This window comes from Lycorma delicatula, chromosome 8, assembly GCF_047948215.1.
Source record: "Lycorma delicatula isolate Av1 chromosome 8, ASM4794821v1, whole genome shotgun sequence".
NCBI lineage: Eukaryota > Metazoa > Arthropoda > Insecta > Hemiptera > Fulgoridae > Lycorma > Lycorma delicatula.
The window spans coordinates 29,201,130-29,225,520 of NC_134462.1; the positions used below are offsets into that span (position 1 = coordinate 29,201,130).

Genomic DNA, 24,391 nt, shown 5'->3' on the forward strand with positions numbered 1-24,391 from the left:
AATATATTGATTAATTTATTATTAATTTCCTTTAAATTTATTCCTGCTAAAGTAATTAAATTATGACATAAAAAATGGATATTTACACCATGGGAATTCGTTGAAAAGGTTTTGTAAAATTTGAAAAATAATTGATAAATATTTCTACACTCGTACTTTAAATAGTGGGTGAACATATAGTTCCATAACTCTCCTAAAAGATAGCATAATTACTTATAAAGCGTTGTTAATAGTTCGAAACATTTTTGTGAGATGGCGAAAGTGAGAGTTTCATTCTCAAGAATCAATCTTCAATGACGCCCTCTGAATCATGTTAACGAATGTTAGCCAGGTTTTGTTTAGCTCCGTCGGTTGTGGCGAGCGGTCGTAGCAGTACGTTGGTAGCTTTCGATTTCTTTGAGATATTAAATCGTAGACATTTTGTAATTCGTGCGATTAAATCGTATGTAATCAAACAAATTTTTGGTAATACGTTATTCGTATTATTGAGCTATTAAATTTGCAGTAAATTTTCCTTGTGGGTTTGGCCGGATTAAATACGTATATCTTGATTAAGGTAAGAAGAATAATATATTTCAGGCTATATTAATGAATTGATTTTCAGAAAATACAATTTTTTTCATCATAATACGATTTTATTATTTTTAAATATTAAATATTAGGTCAAGGCTATTGGTTACTTACTTTTTGATATAAACTACTACACGATTGTGTGTTTAGTAATTAATTACAGATGATTGGCACTTGATTAATTGTTTGTTTTTAATGTCATTTATTCACAGAACATTGATTTTAAAAAAAGTAAAATAAATTATAATTTAACTAATTATTATTAAACGTGCTGTGATTTATGTCGATGCATTTTTATGTATAAAGTTTTCGTTAAAAAAAAAAAAAACATTTTTTTAGGTTATACGCTATGTGGAAATAAAACAAAATTTTCAGATAAATTTCCTTTTATGTGTAAGTTTTAGGTACTAGAATTTGATATGGATTCAGTCTGCTGTGCAAGTGCAACAATGTTATTGATTATGAAATAATTTATTTAATAAATGCTAAACTACTGTTCTGGTTTCAACTGTTTTTTTTTTGTTTTTTTTAATAATTATATTAAATATTTGACATTTTATTTGTTTGTTGTATCTTTTACTTTTTACTCCTCAGTAAAAAGAAGGATACAACATAAAATATGCATGTAGCAGATCTGAATGATTATAATTATGTAAATATGTAAACATTTAGATAATACTAATGTGCAGTTATTTTAATTTGTTAAGGTAATTGAATTTTAATTCCACTAGTTTAGTAAATCTATTTTTAAATTTCCCATTTTTCTTTGTGAAGTTATTTTTTTATCTGTAAAATTATTTACCATTATGATTTTATCTGTTATTTTAAGTTTTCTAATTAGTAATACTTTTCCCTTTAATTAAAAAAAAAAATTTGTCACTTAAACTACAAAAAAATAAAAGTTTGTATTCTAGAAAAATGTTTATTTAGTGACTAAAATTAGTAATTAGAAAAAGATTGTGGATGTAAAATTAAATTCTAATTATAGTTTTAGTGATTGGATTGCTGTTTATTCTATAATAGAATTGTATTTAATTTATCAATTTTTCAGTATTTTTGTTCATTTACTTTTAAAAATTTTGTTTATTTAATATTAAATTTATTTCCATTAAGTAAGAAACTGATAAAAAAGAAAATCTATTTTTATTAAGTTGTAACTGGAAAAATATTTAGGCATTTAAAAAATGTTAAGCGATTAATTATATTGATTTCCATTCTTTATTCTAGATTTTTGTCATTCATTTTTTACCATTCACTGAACAATAAATTAAATATTTTTAGGCTCACATAATTTCCTTAAATTATATTTTATATTATTGATTAAAATATATTGTAACCAAAAATTAAAGTATTAGTGATGATTAATCATCTAATGTATCCTTGGAAATAATTAATTTTATATTTGTTAAAATGCATAGGCTTTTAAGAAAGTTCATCTGTGAGGGCTACTTTTTAATGCATCTAGATCGAGCAAATGCATTCTATTTAATGATTTTTATTGCTATGTGACGGAAAGACATAAACTTAATTCCAAATAATTATTAAAAAAAACACATGTAAATAAAATTACAATTTTTTTTCAAATATGTTTATTTTATTTTTTTAATGTTTTTATATATATCATGGTTATTTTATATCAGTATGCATCTGATTTTTATTGAAGCACTTATTTATTATTTTTTTAAAGGTTTTTTGTATTGTTAAATTTATGAATGACAATACAGAAAAAGTAAATTTCATTTTATTCAAAATTTATTTGTTAGCTTTGTAATAAAAATATGTGAATAGAAAGATATTCAATTAGTTTTATAACTTTGAGCTTAATATCTATTTCTCAAAAACAAGAAGCCAGTTGATTAATTTTTCTGTATACTACCTACTAACTCTAAAGCATCCTTTTTCAAATGCAATTTTTCATTTTGTGAATTAACACAGAACTATAAACTTTCTTTACTATTGATTCTATTTCTTTAAATGTTATTTGCAATCTTGCAATTAAATATTTTTCTACTTATGAATACTTACATTAAAATATATTCTACCTGTAGAATTATTATGTAATCTTACTTCCTTCTTTCCAGTTTTTTTATTTATTATATCATAGCTGCTTTTGCAGTTCATTGTTATTTGCATTAGCAAAATTCATTTGTTTCATGTCTTAAAAACTTTGTTAATTGCCAGTTAAAAACAAGTACTTTTTTAAAAAAATAATAGTTGAAAACAGTATAATCTTTTTTATTTTTACTTTCAAAATATTTTAGAATAATTTGACTATTTCTGTATTTTGCTTTTACTTTGGAATAGATTTTCTTTATTTACTTATAAAGAATTGGAATACTCGGAAAAAAACAATGTGAAAATATGCTTCTAGGGAATCTTAATAAATTGTATTCGGCTCCGTCAAGAGATTTTATTTTTTATATTTCAGATTTTGTTTGTTAACCAGATTTTATTCAGCTCTGTTAACTGATAAGTTGAAAGAGTGTATATAACACACTATTCCTCTACGGAAGAGGCATACTGAATCATTAATTTACGGTTACTTTCTTCGATACCAATGTTGTTCACTTCACAGCCAGTCCCAGTGGTAAACAGAGTGAAGGTAGGGGTGAATATCACCTTCATTTTGGAGGAATAATGGTTTGCATCTTTTATTTGGTTGAATGAAGAACACCATGGAAACAAACCATTTCTGAGTTTACAATCATAATTTTTCCCTTGTAAGCCTGGCATTGAATGTTTGTTATTCCTAAAGATAGCTGTGTAATTTTTGGAAATGGCTTAGATCAGGTGGTTTAGATCAAGTCACCTGGAACTGTTACAGATATGGAATTTGGCAATTATAAACACACACACACACACACACACAATCAGATAGAGAGAGAGAGATTATGACTAATAAAACAATAAGAAATTAATAGATATAATAGAATTTTACAAAAAATGTAACATATTATACATACTGTTGACTCCATTTAACAAGGCTTTTGTAACCACTCCAAAATTAAAGTTACCAACTTTATCCCTAATAAAGAATCAGAATAAAAAAATCTCTGAAAATATGTTGGAAGTAGATTTTTATGTACTTAGAAAGTTAGCCGTGTTATTAAATTTATTACTTTTTCAAATTTTATTCCATTTATCATGTGCCAATCATTGAATTATTTACTAATTTAAAGCTAATATTACGACATTGGAGAAACAGAAACTAATTTTACTTGGTTTTAAAATAATTATGTTTGTTTAGAATAATTAATAAAAAAATTATGAGAATGCAGTCTGTGAATGAATCCTTTATTTTAAGTAATGATCTTTTGTATGTGTGCTTAAAATTACTCATTTAATTTTAAGAAGGTTTTGTCTTGTTAAATAAATTACTTAACTTGATACAAAAGAATATTCTGTATTTTAATGTTAAATTGTCTTAAGTGTGATAACAAAAAATAATATTATATTTTGATTTTATAAAATTGTAACAGTATCCAGTGCAATAAAATTTTGGTTGCTATACTATAAAAAATTAGAGTAATTTTATTTAACTGCTAAGAATTTTTTTAATTTTTACAAAGATTTTAACAAAATTTTTCAGAATTACTGGTGTTATTAGCACTCTCAATTTAATGTAAATTTGCCATACTGGGGATGACTGGAAAATTATTAATTGATATTGATTGCTGATAGACATAGATAGCTTATAGTGTAATATATTTGATTATATGTATATTTAAAATTCGATTTTAATTTTTTTCAGATTTGACAGTACAAAATAATTTGCCAGTTTAATTTCTGCAATAAACATGTTTATTTTGTGTTTTAAATCATAAATAAAAAAAACCATTATGTTAAGAACATTATATTTCAAACTATAATATGACTTCCATGTGTCATGTCCACAATATCATGTCCTGTTAACAGTTAATGACTTCTCACATGGACTGTAGCATGTCTTGTGCAAATTCTGTACTTTGTAGTTTTCACTTAAAAATTTTTAGTTTTCTACTGATAGTTGCTCGTAAACTTTAATGTTTACTCAACCTCCTTGAGATAACTCAATAGCCATATGTCAGACCTAGTTGATTTATATACAGACTTGTAAAAAGTACAATCTCTTAATTTTACATTTTCAAATAAAAAGAGGAAATTACTATTATTTCATGTAGAGGTGTGTGTTTCTTCCTGAGTGTCTTACTCAAAATGATTGTGTAGTAGATAAATAATAATTGGTTTGTAGATTGTAACATTTTACTTTTATTTCTTAATCTAAAAATTTATATTTTGATGTTTACTACTAAATATGCACTGATTTCATATTCATGTTGTATTTCCTTTTAATTGCAAATGAATTTGTCCACTTTGACTGAAATGATTTCCAATCATATTTCATTGAAAATTTGGTTTTACTGAATTAATTATTTATTAAAAGTAACATTCTCCACTTTTGTTTTTTATTCACATTTATTACTAAGCATTTTATCATTAAGGAGGTCAGATTTATTTTTCTGTCCTGTTACAAGCAAAGGAGCTCATCTTCTCCTCCTTGTAACAGTGCATGTGCAACAAATACATTTGCTCCAATTTGGCATTCAAGAGAAATTAACATCCACCTCTCATTCTCATCTGTTAAAAACAGAATCCTCTGCAGAACTATTTTAATCCATATAATATTAGCATGTTCAAGATGAGAACATTGGAGAAAATAGTGGCTGTTTAGACTAACACTGTGGAAAGTCTGGAATCTATTCCAGGGTAACTTAAATTTGAATAAATACGTTTTTGAAGTATCCTTGTCCTTAAAGTTGTATCAGATTAACTTACTCAGACAAAGAAATCCAGTGATAATTGAGTTTGAACACATAGTATAATATATATTTATTTTTATGCTGTGTTCCCTTTCTTATCCTCATACTTTGGTGCATCAACCTGTAAATGTCGCAGATAAACTGAATTTTTTCACTCAAGTGACTGCATTTTTGTTATTTTGTTTAGCGACTCAAATCTTCATTTGTAGGACTAATGCAGTGTAATGTTTTCCTTTATTTAATAGTCTAATCCTTAATCTCAATACAATAAAAGAACAATTTTTTTTTTATATTAAGAGTTAAATATTCCATAAATTACTTAAAACTTGGGCTTCAGTAAAAGTCCCATGAAGTATGATGTTATGTTAGTAGACTTTTTTGCATTAGATTATGAAATTAATTCTCCTTTTATTCATGGTTGTTACATTAACCAATTATGTTATATTAACGTTCTAATACAAATTAAATTAAAATTGATTGAAAGATTAAATTATAAATGTTAATGAGAAAAATTGGAATTTAAATAAATATTGCAAAACCAAAAAAAAAAAAAAATTAAAATCACAAAAAATTTAAAAAAATCCAGAATTAATTTTTTTGATTTTATGATTCAAATTAATATTAAGAGTGTCAATAGCTTATTATGTTGCCTCAACTCTTATAATTTTTTCTGTTATCCTGAAATAGTTGGAATAAACTTTTTTTTATCTTTCTCTTGGATTTGTCATATTGAAAACCAATGGCGTGACAAACTTCAGTAGCATACTTCACTTTATACTACGGGATAAATTTCTGTTAACGTTTTCCAATCTTCTACTTATTTTATGATAAAATTTTACTAAAGATTAACTTTCAAAACTGCTTTAATTATACTGAACATAGGATTTGGCTAAAGTAGATTGGCTTTAATGACCTTCATCTGAAAATTTTTGGGTTTAAATCCTAGTGAGGTGTAGCATTTTTACATGCTGCAGATTTTCATACTTCATTTCTTTTAGTAGTTCGATATTATGAAGGATATCTGGCTACTTTAAATACTTGCCAAATTCCTTCCAATTGATTTTAGAAAAAATGGGGAGAAAACCCATCGATCTCCATGGCGCAGTGGTAGTGTCTCAGCCTTTCATCCAGAGGTCCCCGGTTGAAATCCTGGTTAGGCGTGGTATTTTTCATACACTACAAATTTACATTTCCATATCCCACATATAAGCTTCAAGCTTATGTGGCGATATCATCAAGCAAAAAAAAGTCATAATGGGGATTAACCAATGGAGTATTATTCTCTTTGTAGATATATGCTTAAACTGCAGAATTGAGTTAATGATTACTCCTGATGTCTGATAGTATTTATCAGCATTGTAAAGAATAAAAATTTTTACTACTCTTTTTTATCAAAAAAACTAATTTTGTATGTTATGAATAACATACCTTCAGTAATCAAGGAAAATTTTGTTGCTATATTTGTAATGAAATATATTTGCATTTGTACCAAATCATTGTAGTTTTATGAAATAAATGATGCTGGTATTTTGATTATTCTTCTACAATTTTAATTCTAAATATTACATTGATACTGTTATTTTGTTTTATATTTTTTAAGCAAGAAAATATTTACTTGCTTGTAAAATATAATTTCTAATATTTTTCCTGGTGTAGTAGAATAATTATAAGTAGATGTTATAATTGCTAAAATTATATGTTTTAATGCATGGTTATGTTAAAAGTTTGTAATAATGCATGATTTTGCAAAATTTAAGCATGGATACAATTTTATACATATGCACAGCATACAACATTTTCACATGCATTTTACTCTATATTTGTTGATCAATTTATTTTTATTAATTTATTATAAAATATTAAGCACATGATTTCATTATGATTATTATTTTTTAATTAATATTGCATTGTTAAATGTAATTTTAATTGAATATTATTTTTCATACTTTTTATTTAATTTTATTATTTTGTTTTGTCTTGTAAGCATGGTTTTATATTTATACATAGCTGAGATGAAAATTAAATAACTTTAAGTATATATATTTATATATATATTTTTTAAGTATAATTTTTCGTATTGAATATACATAGTATGCATATAATTATGCATTAATTTGTATAACTGTTCCTACCATTTATACTTAATAATTTTAAATCATCTATTTGAGAATTTGTACATCAGTTACTTTAATAGTAAAAATATTACAGCTAGTTCTTAATACATTTATATTTAATAAATAATATTTAAAAATTCTGGAAAAAAAATTGTGTGATATTTTTTCAAAATAAACGTAAAATTTATGGTTGTATGACCTGGATTTATTTCATAAAGAGAACTGGTTAAGATAATGAACTATATCTTTTTGTGATTTAATTGTTCTATAACAATTGAAACACCTTAGGAGGTAGTAATAACTGAAGGTTATTGACTGATTTATGTAATTCACTATTGTTTAAAAATGCTTGGTCCAATTACCCATTAGATTGGTAGCTGTCTGCTTTTTTTGGGGGATTTATCAGCTCAGTGACATTATGATTTTACTAGTTAGTGCTACTTAAAAAATCTATTTATAATTTTTTTTTTTAATTGTAAATTATCATATTCTTAGCTGTTTTGTCATAAAACAGAGATCTTAAGTCCAAAATACCAAATTCTTGGTTACTGAATTTCTATGTATCCATTATATGGTTTTATATCTCTGGAATATTGAAACCTTTGTGAAATTTGGTTTGTTAGCTTGTGGGTTATTGATTTGATTAGATTTTATAAAAAAAAACAAATCAGATGAGGCTAATTGATATTAAAGGGATCTATTTTTAGAAGAGGTTTACAAATTTTTCTTTTGTGTTTATTAGCTTATCCAGAAGTAATCAAAATAATGAAAAAAACTTATAAAATCCTGCATTTTCAAAAATTTAATTTTTATAAAGTTTTGAGACATTACTCACTCTGGTAATGCATAACAATTTCTAGCTGTTATCAGAAAAGTAGCTGCTTGTATTTAACCTATGAGCAGCTTGTGTAAAAATATGAGTTTTGTAAACTATTCTTACATTTTACTGTTCCATTTTCAAAAAGAGGCTTTGTTAAATGTAGATCTCCAGACGAGGCTACAGCAAGGGCAAAAACAGAATTTTTAAAAAACACCGATGCAAATGTCTACTGAGGCATTTACGGTGGCATTACAATGAGGCCTGGTTTATAACTGTGAGATGTAAAAAGTTAGAGGGTGAAAGACGACTCCCGTTAAAGCCCTTCAGGGCTAGTAACAGACGGTGGGGAGGGGGTGTGTGGCAACTGGAAGCATCATAAGGCAGGTGTCTTCCCCTATGGGGTTGGATGTTTCATTTTCAAATTGAAATTTATTTCATAATTTCTCTAAATCAGAGGATTCATTTTTAACCTATATCACAAAGGTAAAAGATTTTTTTTAATAAGCTTAACATTGCAATTTAGGAGTTTTTACTATAGTTTTATGATATTAATCTTTGACTTACATATCATATTTAAAGATAAAATCTGATTGACTCGATTACATTTTAATATTGGATTGATTTTTTCCTATGTTGTCCCGGATTACCATTGTGTTATTGGGTTCTAATTAACAATTCATTGTGGCCTAATGATTCATGAATGGTTTGCTCATTACATGAACAAGGGATGTAGCTGCCTATGAGTCCTGAAACAAGAATGTTCCACTATAAATAAGGAGATATCCAGAATGTTATATAAATCAGTCGATCTTGAATCATGAAAATTTTTTTTCACATTATTTGTTATTTTCTTTATATAATAAATTAAGAAAATGCCAATTTCTATAGAAAAATGAGAATATTTTATCTTTTGTTTAAATCCCAGTCATGCTTAATCGATGAAATTAATTCTGTTTCTTTGTGGGGGATCTTATGCATTTTCATACACAGAAATATTAAACCAGTATAAAATTATTATGGGTGAACTGTGTTTATCTTGGAATCCAACTGCTATGCTAATGATATAATTTTCTGTAAAATGTTTTTGGTTAATTTTATTTAGGATTTATTGTAATGGATAGATTCATATTTTCATATAAATTTTGTAATTCTTTTTTACTTTATGAGTAAACAACATTAAAAATTAGCCCTACTTGAATTTTATTTTTGAATTTCTGTAATGAGTGGAAAAAAAATTCTCTTTTGCACAAAACAAAATCAATTATAGAGCATATGATTTCTTTCTTATATTACAAAATAGAATTGTTCATTTTTACCATATTAAAAATAAATTTAATGTTTTATTTTTTTTTTGTTTCCATTTAATTATTTGTATCTACTGGATCTGAAGTTTATTTTGTTTCCATAATAAAAAAAAAATATGTACTGCCAATTTTTTTGTTAATTGATGATATGATCGTTAAAAAAAGTTATAAAAGGAAGAAATAGAATTCAGTAAATAAATCTATTAATAAATTAGGTTTGTTATGCTTATAAACATAAATCATAACATAAATGATTTATGGGGTAATTAATGCAATAAAATTGTGTTATCTTTATGAACAATTTACCAGCAATAATATTTTGACGTAAAATTATTTTAGTCTTATTATTATTAATATTATATTTTTTTATAATAGATAACATATACATAAGCAACTTTAATGTAAATGTAATGATTGAATAAAGTGTGTGGTAGAAAAACTTTAAGGTGAAATCAGGAATTGAAACAGTCACCTTCAGTGCATCAGTTAGTTGTACTGAGTTATGGTTTGACTGCTAATGTACATTTAAAAATTAAAAATCAATTATTTACCGTTGATTTATTTCAAAACAAAATTAAATCAGGTCAATCAGTTATTGAATTATGAAATTGTACAACATATAAATAAGGTTCTTAAGATTCTGCTAAAGGTTAGGAATTTTTTTTAAACGTAGTATGCTTAATTTAGAATTACTGTTCGTGTAAATTTTTTGTATTAGGGAAGCAATTTAATATTATTTGTATTTTAGTTATTTTTTTTTTCATTTATATATACCTAAAGTAAGTATAATTCTTGGAAAAGCTAGAAATCAGTTTTGGTAACTTGATAGAATTATGTTTTATTCAGGGAAGAGCTTAGAGGTAGGTAGCTGAATTCACGTTAATGGGAAATTTTATTCATTTATAATTTTATTATATTGTAGCCTCCCAATAGGATTTTTGAGTTAACATTCAGATAATGATCTTGTTCAGATTGCCAGTCTCCTTAATTGGACTCGCATTTCATCAAACAGCGATGCACATCGGTAATGTAGTCACTTATATAAATAAAGATTTATGTAAATAAAGTTGACATTGGTCAACAAAATTTAATTTTTTGGTTGTTAAATGAAAATGAATTGCTGATTCTTATATTATTTTTTATGTTATTTCATATGTTAATATACTTTTTCTTTTGGGCTCAGTTTTTTTGTAATTGAAATTTTTTTTGAAACAAAGAATTTATGGTGAACATATATGACAATACATTACAGGCATTTTGTACTCGCCTAAAATCTATCTCTTTTGGATTTACTGTGTAATTTGCTGTAGATAGTCCCTCTTTAGATTCCAACAGCAGTCAGCTAACATTTTTGGGTTCCATTTTCCCTGGTATTGTGTTTCCATTCTAGATATCTTCTGTTGAAAGCGCTCTCCATGTTCATCACTGATAGTGCCGAGATTGTTAGGGAAAAAATCCAAATGTGAATGTAAGAAATGGATTTTCAGTGACATGTTACACCCTAGATCTTTGTAGTTTTGAAGGACTTCACTCATAAGTTCTGTGTAGTTATTGGCCTTATGGTTTCCAAGGAAGTTGTTTACCGCATTTTGAAATGATTTCCATGCAGCAATCTCCAAGTCATTTAAAAATTCTTCAACCGCTGGATCACTCATTAGTGTTCTTATTTGTAGTCCAACAAATATACCTTCCTTTATTTTAGCGTCGCTTATATCAGGGAATTTGTTTTTTAGAAACTGAAACCCTGCACCATTACAATCCATTGCTTTAACAAAATTTTTGAATAAATCCAGTTTAATGTGTACAGGGGGTGGAAGATAAACTTTTTCTGGTTTTACTAATGCCTGACTAACAACATTCTTCGCTCCTGCAATCAGTACCTCTCTCCTTGGCCATTGCTCTTTTATGTAATAGTTTTTCCTATCCCTGCTACCCCACTCGCACAAAAAGCAACTTAGTGTATCCAAGTTGCAGTTCAAGTAAAAGCGCTATTATTTTCAGATCTCCACAAATATGCCATAAATATTTTTCTCATACTGAATCCTGTTCAATACAAGTTTCATATTTTCATAAGACTCCTTCACGTGAACAACATATGTTCATAGTATTGATGAGCATTTATTTCCAATGTGCAGTAGAACAGCTTTGTAACAACTAAGCTTTGATGAGTCAATAAAAAGTCACCATTTGTCAGGATGATGCATATGTCGCAAAGCTCTCAAAGTAAAGAGTCCATATCATTACAGTAAACTAAGTTTTCTTACCGAGAGAAAAAATGTTGACTGACTGTCATAGAAAGCACTTATTTTGTTCTTGGTCGTAAAAGATCCTATCCTCTCAGTCTTGACGCTAGTATTTCTGCTTGATTCTTTGATCAATTTAAGTTATGAACCAGATCATGTAATTCTGACTCATTAATTAAATGTAGTTCAATATATCTATTTTTGTAAAAGTTTGGATCTGATAAGTCAGTACAAGATTGACATTTTCATCTAAGTTCCATGTTTCTAGAACAATGTTCCATGTTTATTGGAATTGGAAGCTCTTGGCTATGTGGCCAGTGCCACATTAGTTGGCGCAATAAATTTGGTTCCCTCCAAATCATTGGAATTGCAAGTGGCATGTGATGAAATATATTTAGCCAACTAGTCAACAATATTACACAAGAAGCACTGCAGATATTAGGAGCCGAAGATTTGTCCTGATCACCAAATTTATCAGTAGATTTATGTTTCTTTTTTTAGACTTCAACATTACCTCACCACAGATGTAGCAGAGATTGTTTGGGTGATTAATGCAACTGTGAGGCATTGTTAATACATTACAATAACTAATATTGTTTAAAAAGAAACACTGTATAAACACACTAATTTAATAAACACACACTCACTTTACTGTTATTTTTTTTTTTTTTGGTCTTCAGTCATTTGACTGTTTTCTGCAGTTCTCCAAGATTCCCTATCTAGTGCTAGTCGTTTCATTTCAGTATATACAGCCTACATCCTACAAACCTAACAATTTGTTTTACATGTTCCAAATGTTGCCTGCTTGCACAATTTTTTCCTTCTACCTGTATCTCCAATGTTAAAGCGACTATTCCAGGACGCCTTAATATGTAATCTATAAGTTTTTCTCTTCTTTTAACTATATTTTTCCAAATTCTTCTTTCTTCATCAATTTGCTCCAACTCCCTTAATTTGTCACTTTATCCACCCATCTGATTTTTAACATTCTCCTGTTACACATTTCAAAAACTTCTAATCTTTTCTTCTCAGATACTGAACAATATATACCTACAAATACGATAGCCAGTTACAAAACTGAATGTTACACACACAAGAACACGCACTTGAATGAGAATTAAAAATATTTCTCTAGTCTGCACGACAGTTTATAAGTAAATATAATAACAACATAATAAATAACTAAGCATGGAATTTTTCATATGCTATAAAATTCTCTTTCCATATTCCCATGTACAAGCTTCTGTGGTGTGTTAATTCATCAAGCAAAAAAAAATAAATATTGTGAATTGATTTCACTATAATACAAATTTTCTGTACCTTGTTATTAGGCTGATTTTAGTCAGAAAAAAATTATTTTTCATGTTAATTAAACAAGAATTATGTAAACTGAGGTGTACTTCCTTTATTTTAACTAACAATTTTTTTTTTCATGTTTGTCCTCAAATCTTGCATTTTAATTTAATATACTTCCTGACATTGTCGATTGATGAAATTTTGCTCAGTTACTAAGGTTGGGTGACAATAGAATATTTTCCACCATTTCTTTTGCTAACATCCTCCTGTACGGGGATAAATTTATAAAATGTATGTAAGCAACGAAAAAAAGTTTTGTTAATTAACAATTGTATTTCAATAATCAAAAACTTCTCTATTTCGTTACTTTGTATAATAAATGTTTGATTGAAAATTTGTGTTATATTTTATAAATAGATTAGAAATTTCAATATATGATCATTTGAATTCAAATTAAACTCATGTAACATATGATAATAATTTGATTAAAGTATGAGCAAAAAGTATAAACAAGTTTTTAAAACTTTTTGTAATATTATTCATTATTCTCTTTATCAGTTCTTTTACTTTTAAATTTATTGAAATCCTTTCTTTGCGTTTATTGAATTCCTTAAGGTATGCAGATTTGGATTTTGAATAATTTTATTATTATAATATGAAATTCAATTCATGGAAAAATCAGTTATTTTTGGTGGTTAAAAAATGTGAATAGTGCAAAACTTTGAATTTCACTTAAACGTTAACATTCTGTATCTAAAATCTTTTCTCACAGATTCAGTTGCTTTTTTTTTAGATGTGCTTTTTGCAGTGATTGTGTTCTTTATATTCTTGTTGGATTTCTTCTATATTTTCCTTCTTTGTATTCTGTAACCAATATTATTTCCCTAAATAATCCTGTCATAATAAGCCTTTTTTCTTGTTATTTAAAACGTATAATTTTCATTTAAGACATTGAAGATTTTTTTAATATATTTTCTTTGAAGATTTCGTTTAATTTTTCAATTATATCTCCATGTAGTTTCCTTCATTTAAATCTGATAAAAAATTCCATTATACAATCTGCATCCTGTTAAATTTCTCCTTTGTTGTAGTATTCCATCCATATAATATAATAATCATAATCTATCTTTTTTTTTTACATTTTTATTTTTATTTAAATTTGTTTTTTTATGACATCATCTTATCGTTTTCTTTTTCAGCAGAAGTGACCATGATATATTATGTATTTTTATGTTTTCTTTAATCATTGTTTTTTTATTTTAATAACTTTATTAATTACAATTAATCCTGTAGTTGAGGTAAATTTTAATCATGCTTATCACAGAAGCAAAAGGATGTGAAAGACACATCCTTTTGTTATTTCTTTTTATGTTTATAAATTTCCTTTTGGTCTGTAATTACTTTATTTATATATTAACCTTTTAATTTGTTTCTCTTTTGATGATTAATTCACCATATATTTTTGAAACTTGTGCATGGGAATATGAAATGGAACTTTTTTAGTGTATAAAATGTCCCAGGTTCAAATCCCATGCCGGATGGGATTTGAACCTGGGACCTGGCACCAAAATAGTCTGACAATCTAATCCTCTGTCTTAATGGATGACATTGTTTAAGTATCTGTTTTATAACATTCATTTATTTTGTTTCATAGGAATTGATTGTATTACAATTTCTGAGCGATGATTCCAAGTCTTTTCTTTCAACAGTACATTATTTTGTTGTTTTTCCATATTGCCACTTCATAACTTTTTGCTTAATCATATTCCACAAACCCTTTTTTCATATATTCTTTATGTGTATTTGTTGGGTACCATAACTTAATAGTTGTAAGCGATCTGTGACACAGGATACAAATCGATCAAGGAAATGACATAACCACTATCAAGATAAAAAATTATCTCATATCAAGTTTAATTAGAAAAGTAAGGAATGAAGTGGTTTCTTATATCACCTTCTTCAGCTAAATATGTTGTTGCATATCATCAATACAGTAATAATCTGTAATAACAATTTATAACATTCAGCTATGCAAGTGACACTTCTGTTCAGTTTACTGCTGGAATGGTTGTGTAATAAAACCTTTACTCTCAGAGAAAGCAACTACAAATAGTGTCAATTCGTGAAAAGCTTTATATAATTTATCATAGCTTTAAAAAAGATGGATTTTTTATATTCTTTTTTTTTGTCTCATTTTATCATGTTTTCCTACAAAATTAATTAATTTTTTATGTTGTACAGTTTTCTCTGTTGGTAAATTCTTTTATCAAGAGTTCTCACTTGTTTGAATAATTTCCAGTTGTTTCAATGATAGCTGGAAACCGGGTTATAGCAGAACACATTTATACAGGTGTTACTTAACCCTTTTTATCTTTGTTGCTACTAACCTAAAAGTGATATTATCTTATCAATATTTGTTTCTATTTACTTTGCTTATTTAACAAGGATATCTTTGTTTTAATGAATAAATTTTTATTTAAAAGAAAGAAAAGCAAACTATGGGGTGCATTTGTATTGCAGAATTGTAAATTCTATTAAATTTCAAATTTTTCTAATTAGTCATGTTAATTTTTAGCAGACATTTACATGATATGAAAAAGCTTTTCTGATTAGTTGTTTTGTTAAATTGTATGTAATGTTTTTTGTTTTAGTGATAATTGGAGTAGATTGTTTTTCTTTTAATTTAATTTACACTTTCTTATGTGTTAATTACTGTATAACTTTGTTTGTTTCTTTTGTTTAAATAAACCTACCAGGTGCATTTAATGAATTAACATTAGACTGTCTTTTTTACCAGTTTATGGAAGTAATTTCTTGAATTAAATATTGTTATTATCTGTCATTCCTGTTGTACTTTTCATTGAAGAAAGTTTCCTAATTTTTTTATCATGTCATATTTTAACAATTATTTTCGTATTTCTTGTGAATGTTTATAAAACAAAGTTTATATAAACATATACTTATAAACATGTTGTCTAGTGGTTTGCAATCAATAATTTCCAATAATACCATAAACATACAAAATCAGTTTGGTAATAATTCAATGCAAACTTAATAATTTATATACGTTCTGAATCCATGGATTCATCATTAGTTATTAAAATACTATTTCAGGCTAGCCGATAGTCTTATGATGAACTGAATTAAATTTGATTACAATTAAACAAGGTATCAGATAACCTTATCATATCAGAGATTTGGTTATTTTAACCCAAGATAGGAACAACGTAAATGTAAACTAGATGTGCCAATTTTTTCCCCTTGTAGATATTAAAGATTTATCTAGGACAGGTTAGGTTTCTTTTAGAAAAATTTTATTCCATCCTTAAAATTGTATGATATTTGAAATGATATTTCAATGCAGGAGGAAATACCAGTAATAATAGATTATTATATTCCATTTCGCAGTGGAATGAAATAATCTATAAGAAATGTTTTTATTTCTACATATTATCTGGTAATGATCGGTTCGGTAATATCTCTTCCCCAGAAGCGGAAATCAGTGTTACCAATTTTTTGATGTTTTTGATATAGTATATCTATGAATAAAACTGTCGATCTCAACTTGTGTTTGGGAAATTTGTTGTCATTATTACCTGGGATTTATTTGTAATTGAGTCTGTTATTTGTGATTAAATAGATAGCTTATATTACGTTGAAAACTCTGTGACTGCTTAAAATATGTGGTGGTGTATAAGTGGAAAATTGGTCTGTGAAAGTTGAACGAAAAATAAATTCAATAATACGCCCGATGAAACGATGATTTCTGTTACCGTATCAAAAAATATTTTAATAAATTTCTCTTTTTGAAACAAATTATTTTATTTTTAATTAAATCCTGAGTTTTGAGTTATTTTAATACTTTTTTTCTGATTATACTTTTTGAGAAACAGTTTACGCTTTATTTTTAAAAAAAATTCCAACATTTAATTAATTTAATTATCGCACTCGGGGCAATTACGTCTGCATCGTTTAAAAACGTATCCGTTTTAATATTTTGGTAATTATTAAAATAGTATTAAGTATAACAATGTATTTCTTTAATGAAACTTCACAATTATTTCACGAAAATGCTTGATCATACAAACTGCTCGAAGCCATGCCGGCACTCCGACCGGTAATTCAGTAGACAGCGTACTAAGCAATCCATCTTTGGCAGCTGAGAAAGCGCATACTTATAATTATTTTGTTTTTCCAGTCATATTAATACTCAAAATGTCCATTACCATATTATAAAAAAAATATTTTTCCTGCAAAATATGGTGGCAACTGTTTGGATAGTGATAACATTTTAAGACTGAAAATCTGATACTGGCCAAAATTTATATGCAATTATTTATAGTGTTTATTGTTGTATTTTATATGAAAAGAGTGTGAATTATTTTTATTATGCATGATGAAGAGCGTTCCGATAGATTATTGATAAAAGCCAGTGACATGAAGAAACTGAAGGGTGTATAATACTGAAAGGGGTAAAAAAAAAATATTAATCATTTTGAATTTTGAATTGATCTTTTCTATTATTTTTAGATCAGTTTTTGGTAAAATTTTCTACCGATATATATATATATATATATATATTCAAATAGGCTGCAAAAAGATTTATGCATTCTACGTAACATAGAAGTACCTAACTGAATATGAACGAATGTGGTCAGCTTTAGGATGCTTTTTTGCAAAACAACAGAAGGAGGAGGTGATGAATTTCAATACATTTTTAATTGTTTGTGGAAATGTAATATGGATGTAATTAGAGATGAAATGCAGCAGTCATTTTACTAACATCATCCTTAGTTACTGAATAAAATATTAGGAAATGTACTTGTATGGAATTTAATAACGGCAATCATTTAGAATTATTTTTTGAATCTTTTGGTAGATTTCATGCCATAATCAAGTGACCATTGTAAATTGTGATATGTTCTGGAGATTGTGATGCTCGGGCACTGCTGATGAAGGACATTAAGTAACAACACAACTAGATATTGCACATATACATTTTGCAGCTCTGACAGGTCATTTGATGGAAAAATTCCAGTAGAACCATTTATTTAACAGTATGCAATCTGTACACACTCTTGAGCTACTTCATTTGTTCAAAAAGTTCATAAAGTTTTTCAGTAGCAAACAGTTGGTGATTGATAATGAATTGCAGGAAGCTCTTAATAATGGGTTGGATTGGTAGCAAAGTAAAATGACAATGCTACTATGATTGTCTGGAATAAATATCTCAATTTTGACAGTAATTATGTGTAGAAGTAGGTCAATTGTATCATTGTCAGTTGTCTGTTATGTGACTTGTTTTGTAATATTGAAGAAGGCTGAAATCTAGATGAAGAACTATATCTTTTAATTGGATTTTAATGCTGTTGTTACCAGTTTACTAAATTATTTATTTGAACATTTACATTGTCAACTGGAGGCTTGTAATTGCATTCAGATGACATAATATGTAAAAGTGAAATAATAGATTTACATTACAATTAAACATTTTTTACAAACAGTATTTATATTCTATAATTAGATTTTAATTAATAGTATTGGCTGGCAAGACCAATTTGATTTGGGTTTTGTAAATGTAGGTCTGGCCCAAGCCCACCAGATTGGTCTAGTGGTGAACTCATCGTAAATAAGCTGATTTTGAGGTCAAGAATTCTAAGGTTCAAATCCTAGTAAAGGCTTTTATACGGATTTGAGTACTAGATCATAGACCTTTGGTGGCTGCGTTTCAGTTAACCACATATCTCAGGAATGGTCGACCTGAGGCCAAACAGAAAAAGAGAGGTTTGGCCCAGGTCACTATATCCATTTTGAGGATGTCGACCAGTGTCTCCTTAGAGTAGGTCTGGGTGTGCCTGCAGATTAATTTGGGAATGCTATTTATTGTCCAGTGACAGCATAGTTCCATTATAATATTTAAGAACAAATTCCTCTCTAAATTCAGAACAGTTAAATCAATAGAAAGGTTTCATTAAAATTAAGCTAAGTTTAGACTTTAATTTCATGATGTGTAGGTATTTATAATTGTGAAAATGTCCATTGCGTAATAGTTTTCATAGTGTGTAGGACTAAATAATCTATTACTGTTTTTTTTTTCTATTTGCATGTTTAATATCACAGTTACTTAATTTATATTATTGGCACAGTTATTGATTAATATAATTATTATATTAGTAAATTCATTTCCTTATTCATTATTATTATTATTGTTGTTTTCCTACTGTCACAGAAATTAAATTTTTGCACTTAAAGTTGATGAAAAATAACATAATTGGTTATTATCCGTGATTATAATAATTTCTTTAATAACTATTGTGAACATTCTTTTTATGTTACTATGTTATATTTTGTAAAAAATTAAAAATACTTTGTTAAAAATTATTCTGTGTTATCTTTCATTTATCTAGAAATTTTCCACATTTATTCATATTTACTTTACATTTACATTGCACAATGTGAATTAATTGAATATTTCATTTAATTATTTTAATTGCATGTTTATTTTTATTTGTATTCCAGTACAGTGCGTAATTTAATTAATTGTTAGTTAAACATATAACACTAGTGTAAAAATAAAAATAAAAATAATCATTTTTATGTTTAACATTAATGAAATTATCCATTTATAATTGGTTTGTAGCCGAAAATTAAAAAATAATTAAAATAAAGCTGTAACATGTATAATTTTTTTATGAGCCATGTTGTATTGACCACTAAAGAAAATTTATAAAAAGTAATACTACTCATTAGAAGTAGAGTACTCAGTTTACTCAAACATTTTTTTTTATTTGTCGTGAAATAATATTTTGTTCAACTAGATAATCATAATGTTAGGCTTTGTAAAAATAAAATTAAGAATAATATTAATATAACCAAATTACAATAACATTTTTTATTTTTTTCCTTTTGAGTGAATTCAGATTTTTTTTACAAACCAGTCTTTGCTGGATGGATCCTATCAACGTATTGAGTCTCCGTAGTATTAATTTCTGGTTTCCCAGAAAGATGTTTGAAAATGTAAAAAATATATTTTTAGCGACATTTGATATCCCGTGGCTTGGTAGGAATTAAAAAGCTTCTGTATTATGGTTTTTTATTTTTTTTTGGTATAAAAATCCTTTTACCACATTTATAAACAATTTAAATGCTGTCAGTCAGATTCCTTTTGTTTGAGTTTTCCTTCTTAAGCAGGATTACAGATTTCTTTTCTAATGTCAGTCCCAGCAAATATATACTCTTTAACTTCGGCTTCTCCTAATTATGAAAAAAAAAAGTTAAATGGTTTTTTGTAAAGCCTTCACCTTATTTATTCTTTTTCTTTACAAAATTTTTCCTAATCTTATGTAAAGTGGAGGAAGAAGAATAAGAAGAATCTTTTCAGTTTTAATAAAAGAGCATATGAGATATTTTTTTCACATGTCCAAAAAAAGTTCTCTTTAGTCAGTCCTTTTTTCCCTTAGACTTTCCCATAGGCTTTCCCATAGACATAAAAATAATAATCTTTTGTGAACCCAATGTGAAGACCTGCATGACCTTCAAATTTCACATACATGTCAATAAAAAAGTATTTGACTTAACTGCATTAAGAATGGCAACCACATCATCATATTTTTTCCCCTTGAGACAATAATCAATTGGTATAGAAGGGTTCGTGTTTTATTGTAGAGGAAAACTGCTTTTTTGGTCAAGATTTTGAAAATACACTTATAACAGACAATTCAATTTAATGATTTCAAGTCCAGGTTAAATATCATATTGCAATACCTTTTTCAAATTCAGATTGGCATTGATCAGATGTCGGATTCAATTCTTTGTTCAGAATAAACAATTTTTCTTAATTTAAGAAGTTACTTATTATTCCATCTTTGTCAGAGAAAATTCTTGCATATGTGTTTTACGTATATGTTATCTATTTTATATTATGTTAAAGAAAATTTATTGAATTATTTTATAACAAAAAAATATATATTAAATTGTTGCTTTACTCCTATCTGTTTACATTTTCCTTATAACTTTTACATATTAAAAACACCTAAGGTGCAACACTAAAAAGAGTTATTTTCTTTAATACTCAAAATTTGTCTCTTTATATCCAATCATTGTTTTTCTATTTATTTAGTCAAGAAACAACAAGCTGAAATCCAATTACAGTTTTTTAACATGAATTTTCTTATGCTTATAAAATGCCCTGCCTGATGAGTTCAAATCCATAATCTTCTGCACGAAAGGTAGATATGCTACCATTCTGCCAGAAAAGTCAGCAGAACTGAAATATATTCATTTGGACGAAGAAAGTGTTCTGAAACCTTTTAACTCCTTACCTTCTCTTAGTAAGCATGAACTTATGTGCTTGTTATTTTTGAGAACAGCTGTGACATTTTTTGAGTGAGACTTGGTCTCAATATCAGGTTGCTTATAACCATTTGATTATGATATCTAACAAGCGCAAACTACTCTTAGTAGAATTAGCCGAGTTCATAAAATCTGATTTAAAATATTTTGCCCCAGATTCTCAGGTTTTTATGTATGTGCCTAAATTCTGTAATACAAAATGCTGTTGTATTTTTTCCTACTTTAATTGAATGTTGTATTCATTTAATTACAAGCAAACTTTCTAGACAAAATAAATTTGTGTAACTAAAAATAATTTTTATTTTTCATAAAAGCTTATTTTTAAATCTATATTGTTATTTTTACAATATATTATTTATAAACATAAATAAATTTTCATCTCAGCTTATCAGTGTTTAGTTTATTTAGTTTTCTTTTTTATTTTATTTTTTTTCTTGTAGCTGTTTTTTGTTCAGTTGTTTATGTAAGACGGATTTGCTGGATTTACCTCTTAAGTCAACATCAACTTCGGCACCATGCCTGCGGGGCTGGGGGCCTCGTACAGGTCCCTAACAGGGGATATCTACAAGACAACTACTATTGCTGAGAATAAGTTCAGTGTTATTGAATCTGTGAAGAAAGCATTTAGTTTCACTAGTAACAACAACAGAAGATCAGAACCGCTTATCGAGAAGCAGGAACCAGTCGTTGTTAACAGGTAATGTAATAAAAGAAAAAACAAAGAAAAATTGTTTAGAATTTTTTTTTAAAATTACTTACTATTTTTTTAACTTTGCAAGATTTCTCTGTTCTTTTTCTTCAACTTCATCTTTTCTACTTCACTTCATGACAAGGTACAGTCTTTTTTTTTTTATTCATGTCTAAATTAAAGTTTGTTAATTAGGTGTTGTTTATCATCCTCATAATTTTATTAGTTTTCCTAGTTACTAATGATCTTTCCTATTTTACTTTTATACTTTTTTCTAATAAACAAGATTTATTGTGTGAAAATTATTTAATTGTACAGTGAATGTTGAAATGACTAACCAACCTTTTTTTTTTCATTTTATAACTCATTAACCGGGTCCATTTTAATTATTATTCTGCCGTTAAGTATTACATTGTCTCTGTCATTTGTTGTAGAGGTTTCTTCAGTTGTATTTTAATTATTTATTATTTAATTGATAGTGATTATTCTTTCTTAATATTTTCGTTATTGTTAGATTTAATTTAATATTTTTAAAGAAATTGTAAAAAAATGTTTTTCCTTTTATAAAATAGTACTGTAAAATCTGTGTATGTGTTATATTTCAATGAGTTACTTTATTTATTACTCCGTAGTATTTTTCAACTTTATCACTGCTTTTCTTTTTTAGTATTTTTTAATATCTTTACATCCTTTACAATCAATTTTTTTGAATGTTTCTTAATAGTGGTTTTTCTTTGCACTTTTCTCCTTTCTTCCATGTGAGTCTTTTTTAATTCATCCATGATTTTTCTATTGCATTTACTGATTCTGAGTATTTTGTCTTACGATTGATTGTAAAAATAATAGAACCCAGTTTTTCTCAATAAGAATCTCAGTCATTATGCATTTTGTGCATCTTGGATAGAAAACAGTTTTCTAGAACCAATTACTATCAGATTTGCCACCCCCATTAAGGAAGTGGCTTTCGTCTATCATCTGGAGTGTTGACTCATATTCAAGGTACCTATCCAAGGAAGAAAGTATAACTGATAAGGAAGCTTGGAAATGGGAGTTGTAGGAAGAAAACAATCAATCCACCTTTGGGAGTTAGGTTTTGCTTCCTTTTTTTTAAGCGATTAGGAAACTTCCTTTGCCCAGTAGAAGGCTTCTGCCATTGAAGGCTTGTGTAGCTTATAGACAGGAAAAGACAGTCACAGAGTTGTTTGTAGGCAGCCCGCTAAGCATCCTCAGCATGGAGAACATAGTAGGATGTTAGACCTACATCCACAGAATCAGTATTGGGAAAGAAGGATTAGTAAAGGTGATGGTGAGAAAAGATTTCAAACATGAAGATAAATTGGCAAAGTTTAATATCTTGCATAGATTTCCATATACTTCTATTAATGCAGACCAGTTCTACTGATTAATTAAGGTTTTGCTTTGCATTCAAAAGTTATTTTCTTTTTATTTTATTTAACCTTTCAAATGTTGTTATGAGAAAATGTATCCGTCAATAGGTTTTTATAAAATTAAATAGTTTTTATCCATTTCTTCGTAACTATTTATTTTTTCTTGATTTTACTAGATTTATTTGTATTTTTGGCTGTGAATTTTCATTTTGAACTTTTTGTTGGTTTCATTTTTATGACAATCTACCTCTTTGAGTATCAAGAAACTCTGTTCACCTGAAATTCTGCCAGAAATCCTGGATTTCAAATTTCAAATTTGACTGCAGCTATCAGCACACCATGTGTCCATACAGGAAAGATACTATGGTTTGGCAATGCTTGTTTGTTTTTTTTCAATACATGTATAATAAGTCATAATCTTTTATTTAATTAATACATTTTTTGAATTTGTTTTTGTATAGAATAAATTGATATCAGGACGATGTGAATGTATTTACTAAATTTTGCTGGTGTTTGCAAATTTTAAGATATATATTTCTTACCATTATTGAAATTTTTTTATATTTCCAATAATTTTTGTCTTCTTATATTTTGTGAAGGAAAAACTGTATCCCATACACCTACAATTTATCTTTTTTACTTTATCCAAAACATACATCAGCACATAATTACTATTTCTGATTAGTATGAATTTTTAGTTTATGAAAAATGAGAGGTGAAAACAGGATTTGAGTCGAAAATCTTCTGGATGAATTGTAGATAATTGTGATCATAATTCGACCTTGAAGTATATATAATGTATTATTTTATGATAAAT

General features: G+C 27.1%; 1 protein-coding gene across 6 annotated transcripts in view; it reads left to right on the forward strand.

Moving 5' to 3' along the window:
- Positions 1-306: 306 nt before the first annotated feature.
- Positions 307-24,391, forward strand: part of MESK2 (misexpression suppressor of KSR 2) — a 238,770-nt gene continuing 214,685 nt past the window's right edge. For 2 of the 6 annotated variants that reach the window (XM_075372707.1, XM_075372710.1), the window contains exon 1: positions 307-556. Coding sequence is in view for 3 of the 6 variants with exons in the window: in XM_075372706.1 (XP_075228821.1) it covers positions 22,014-22,195 (182 nt within the window). In the remaining 3 variants the exon portion in view is untranslated. Of the gene's footprint in view, positions 557-21,938; positions 22,196-24,391 lie in introns of all 6 variants that reach the window. The other 4 variants (XM_075372706.1, XM_075372705.1, XM_075372703.1 and 1 more) reach the window with 4 other exon arrangements.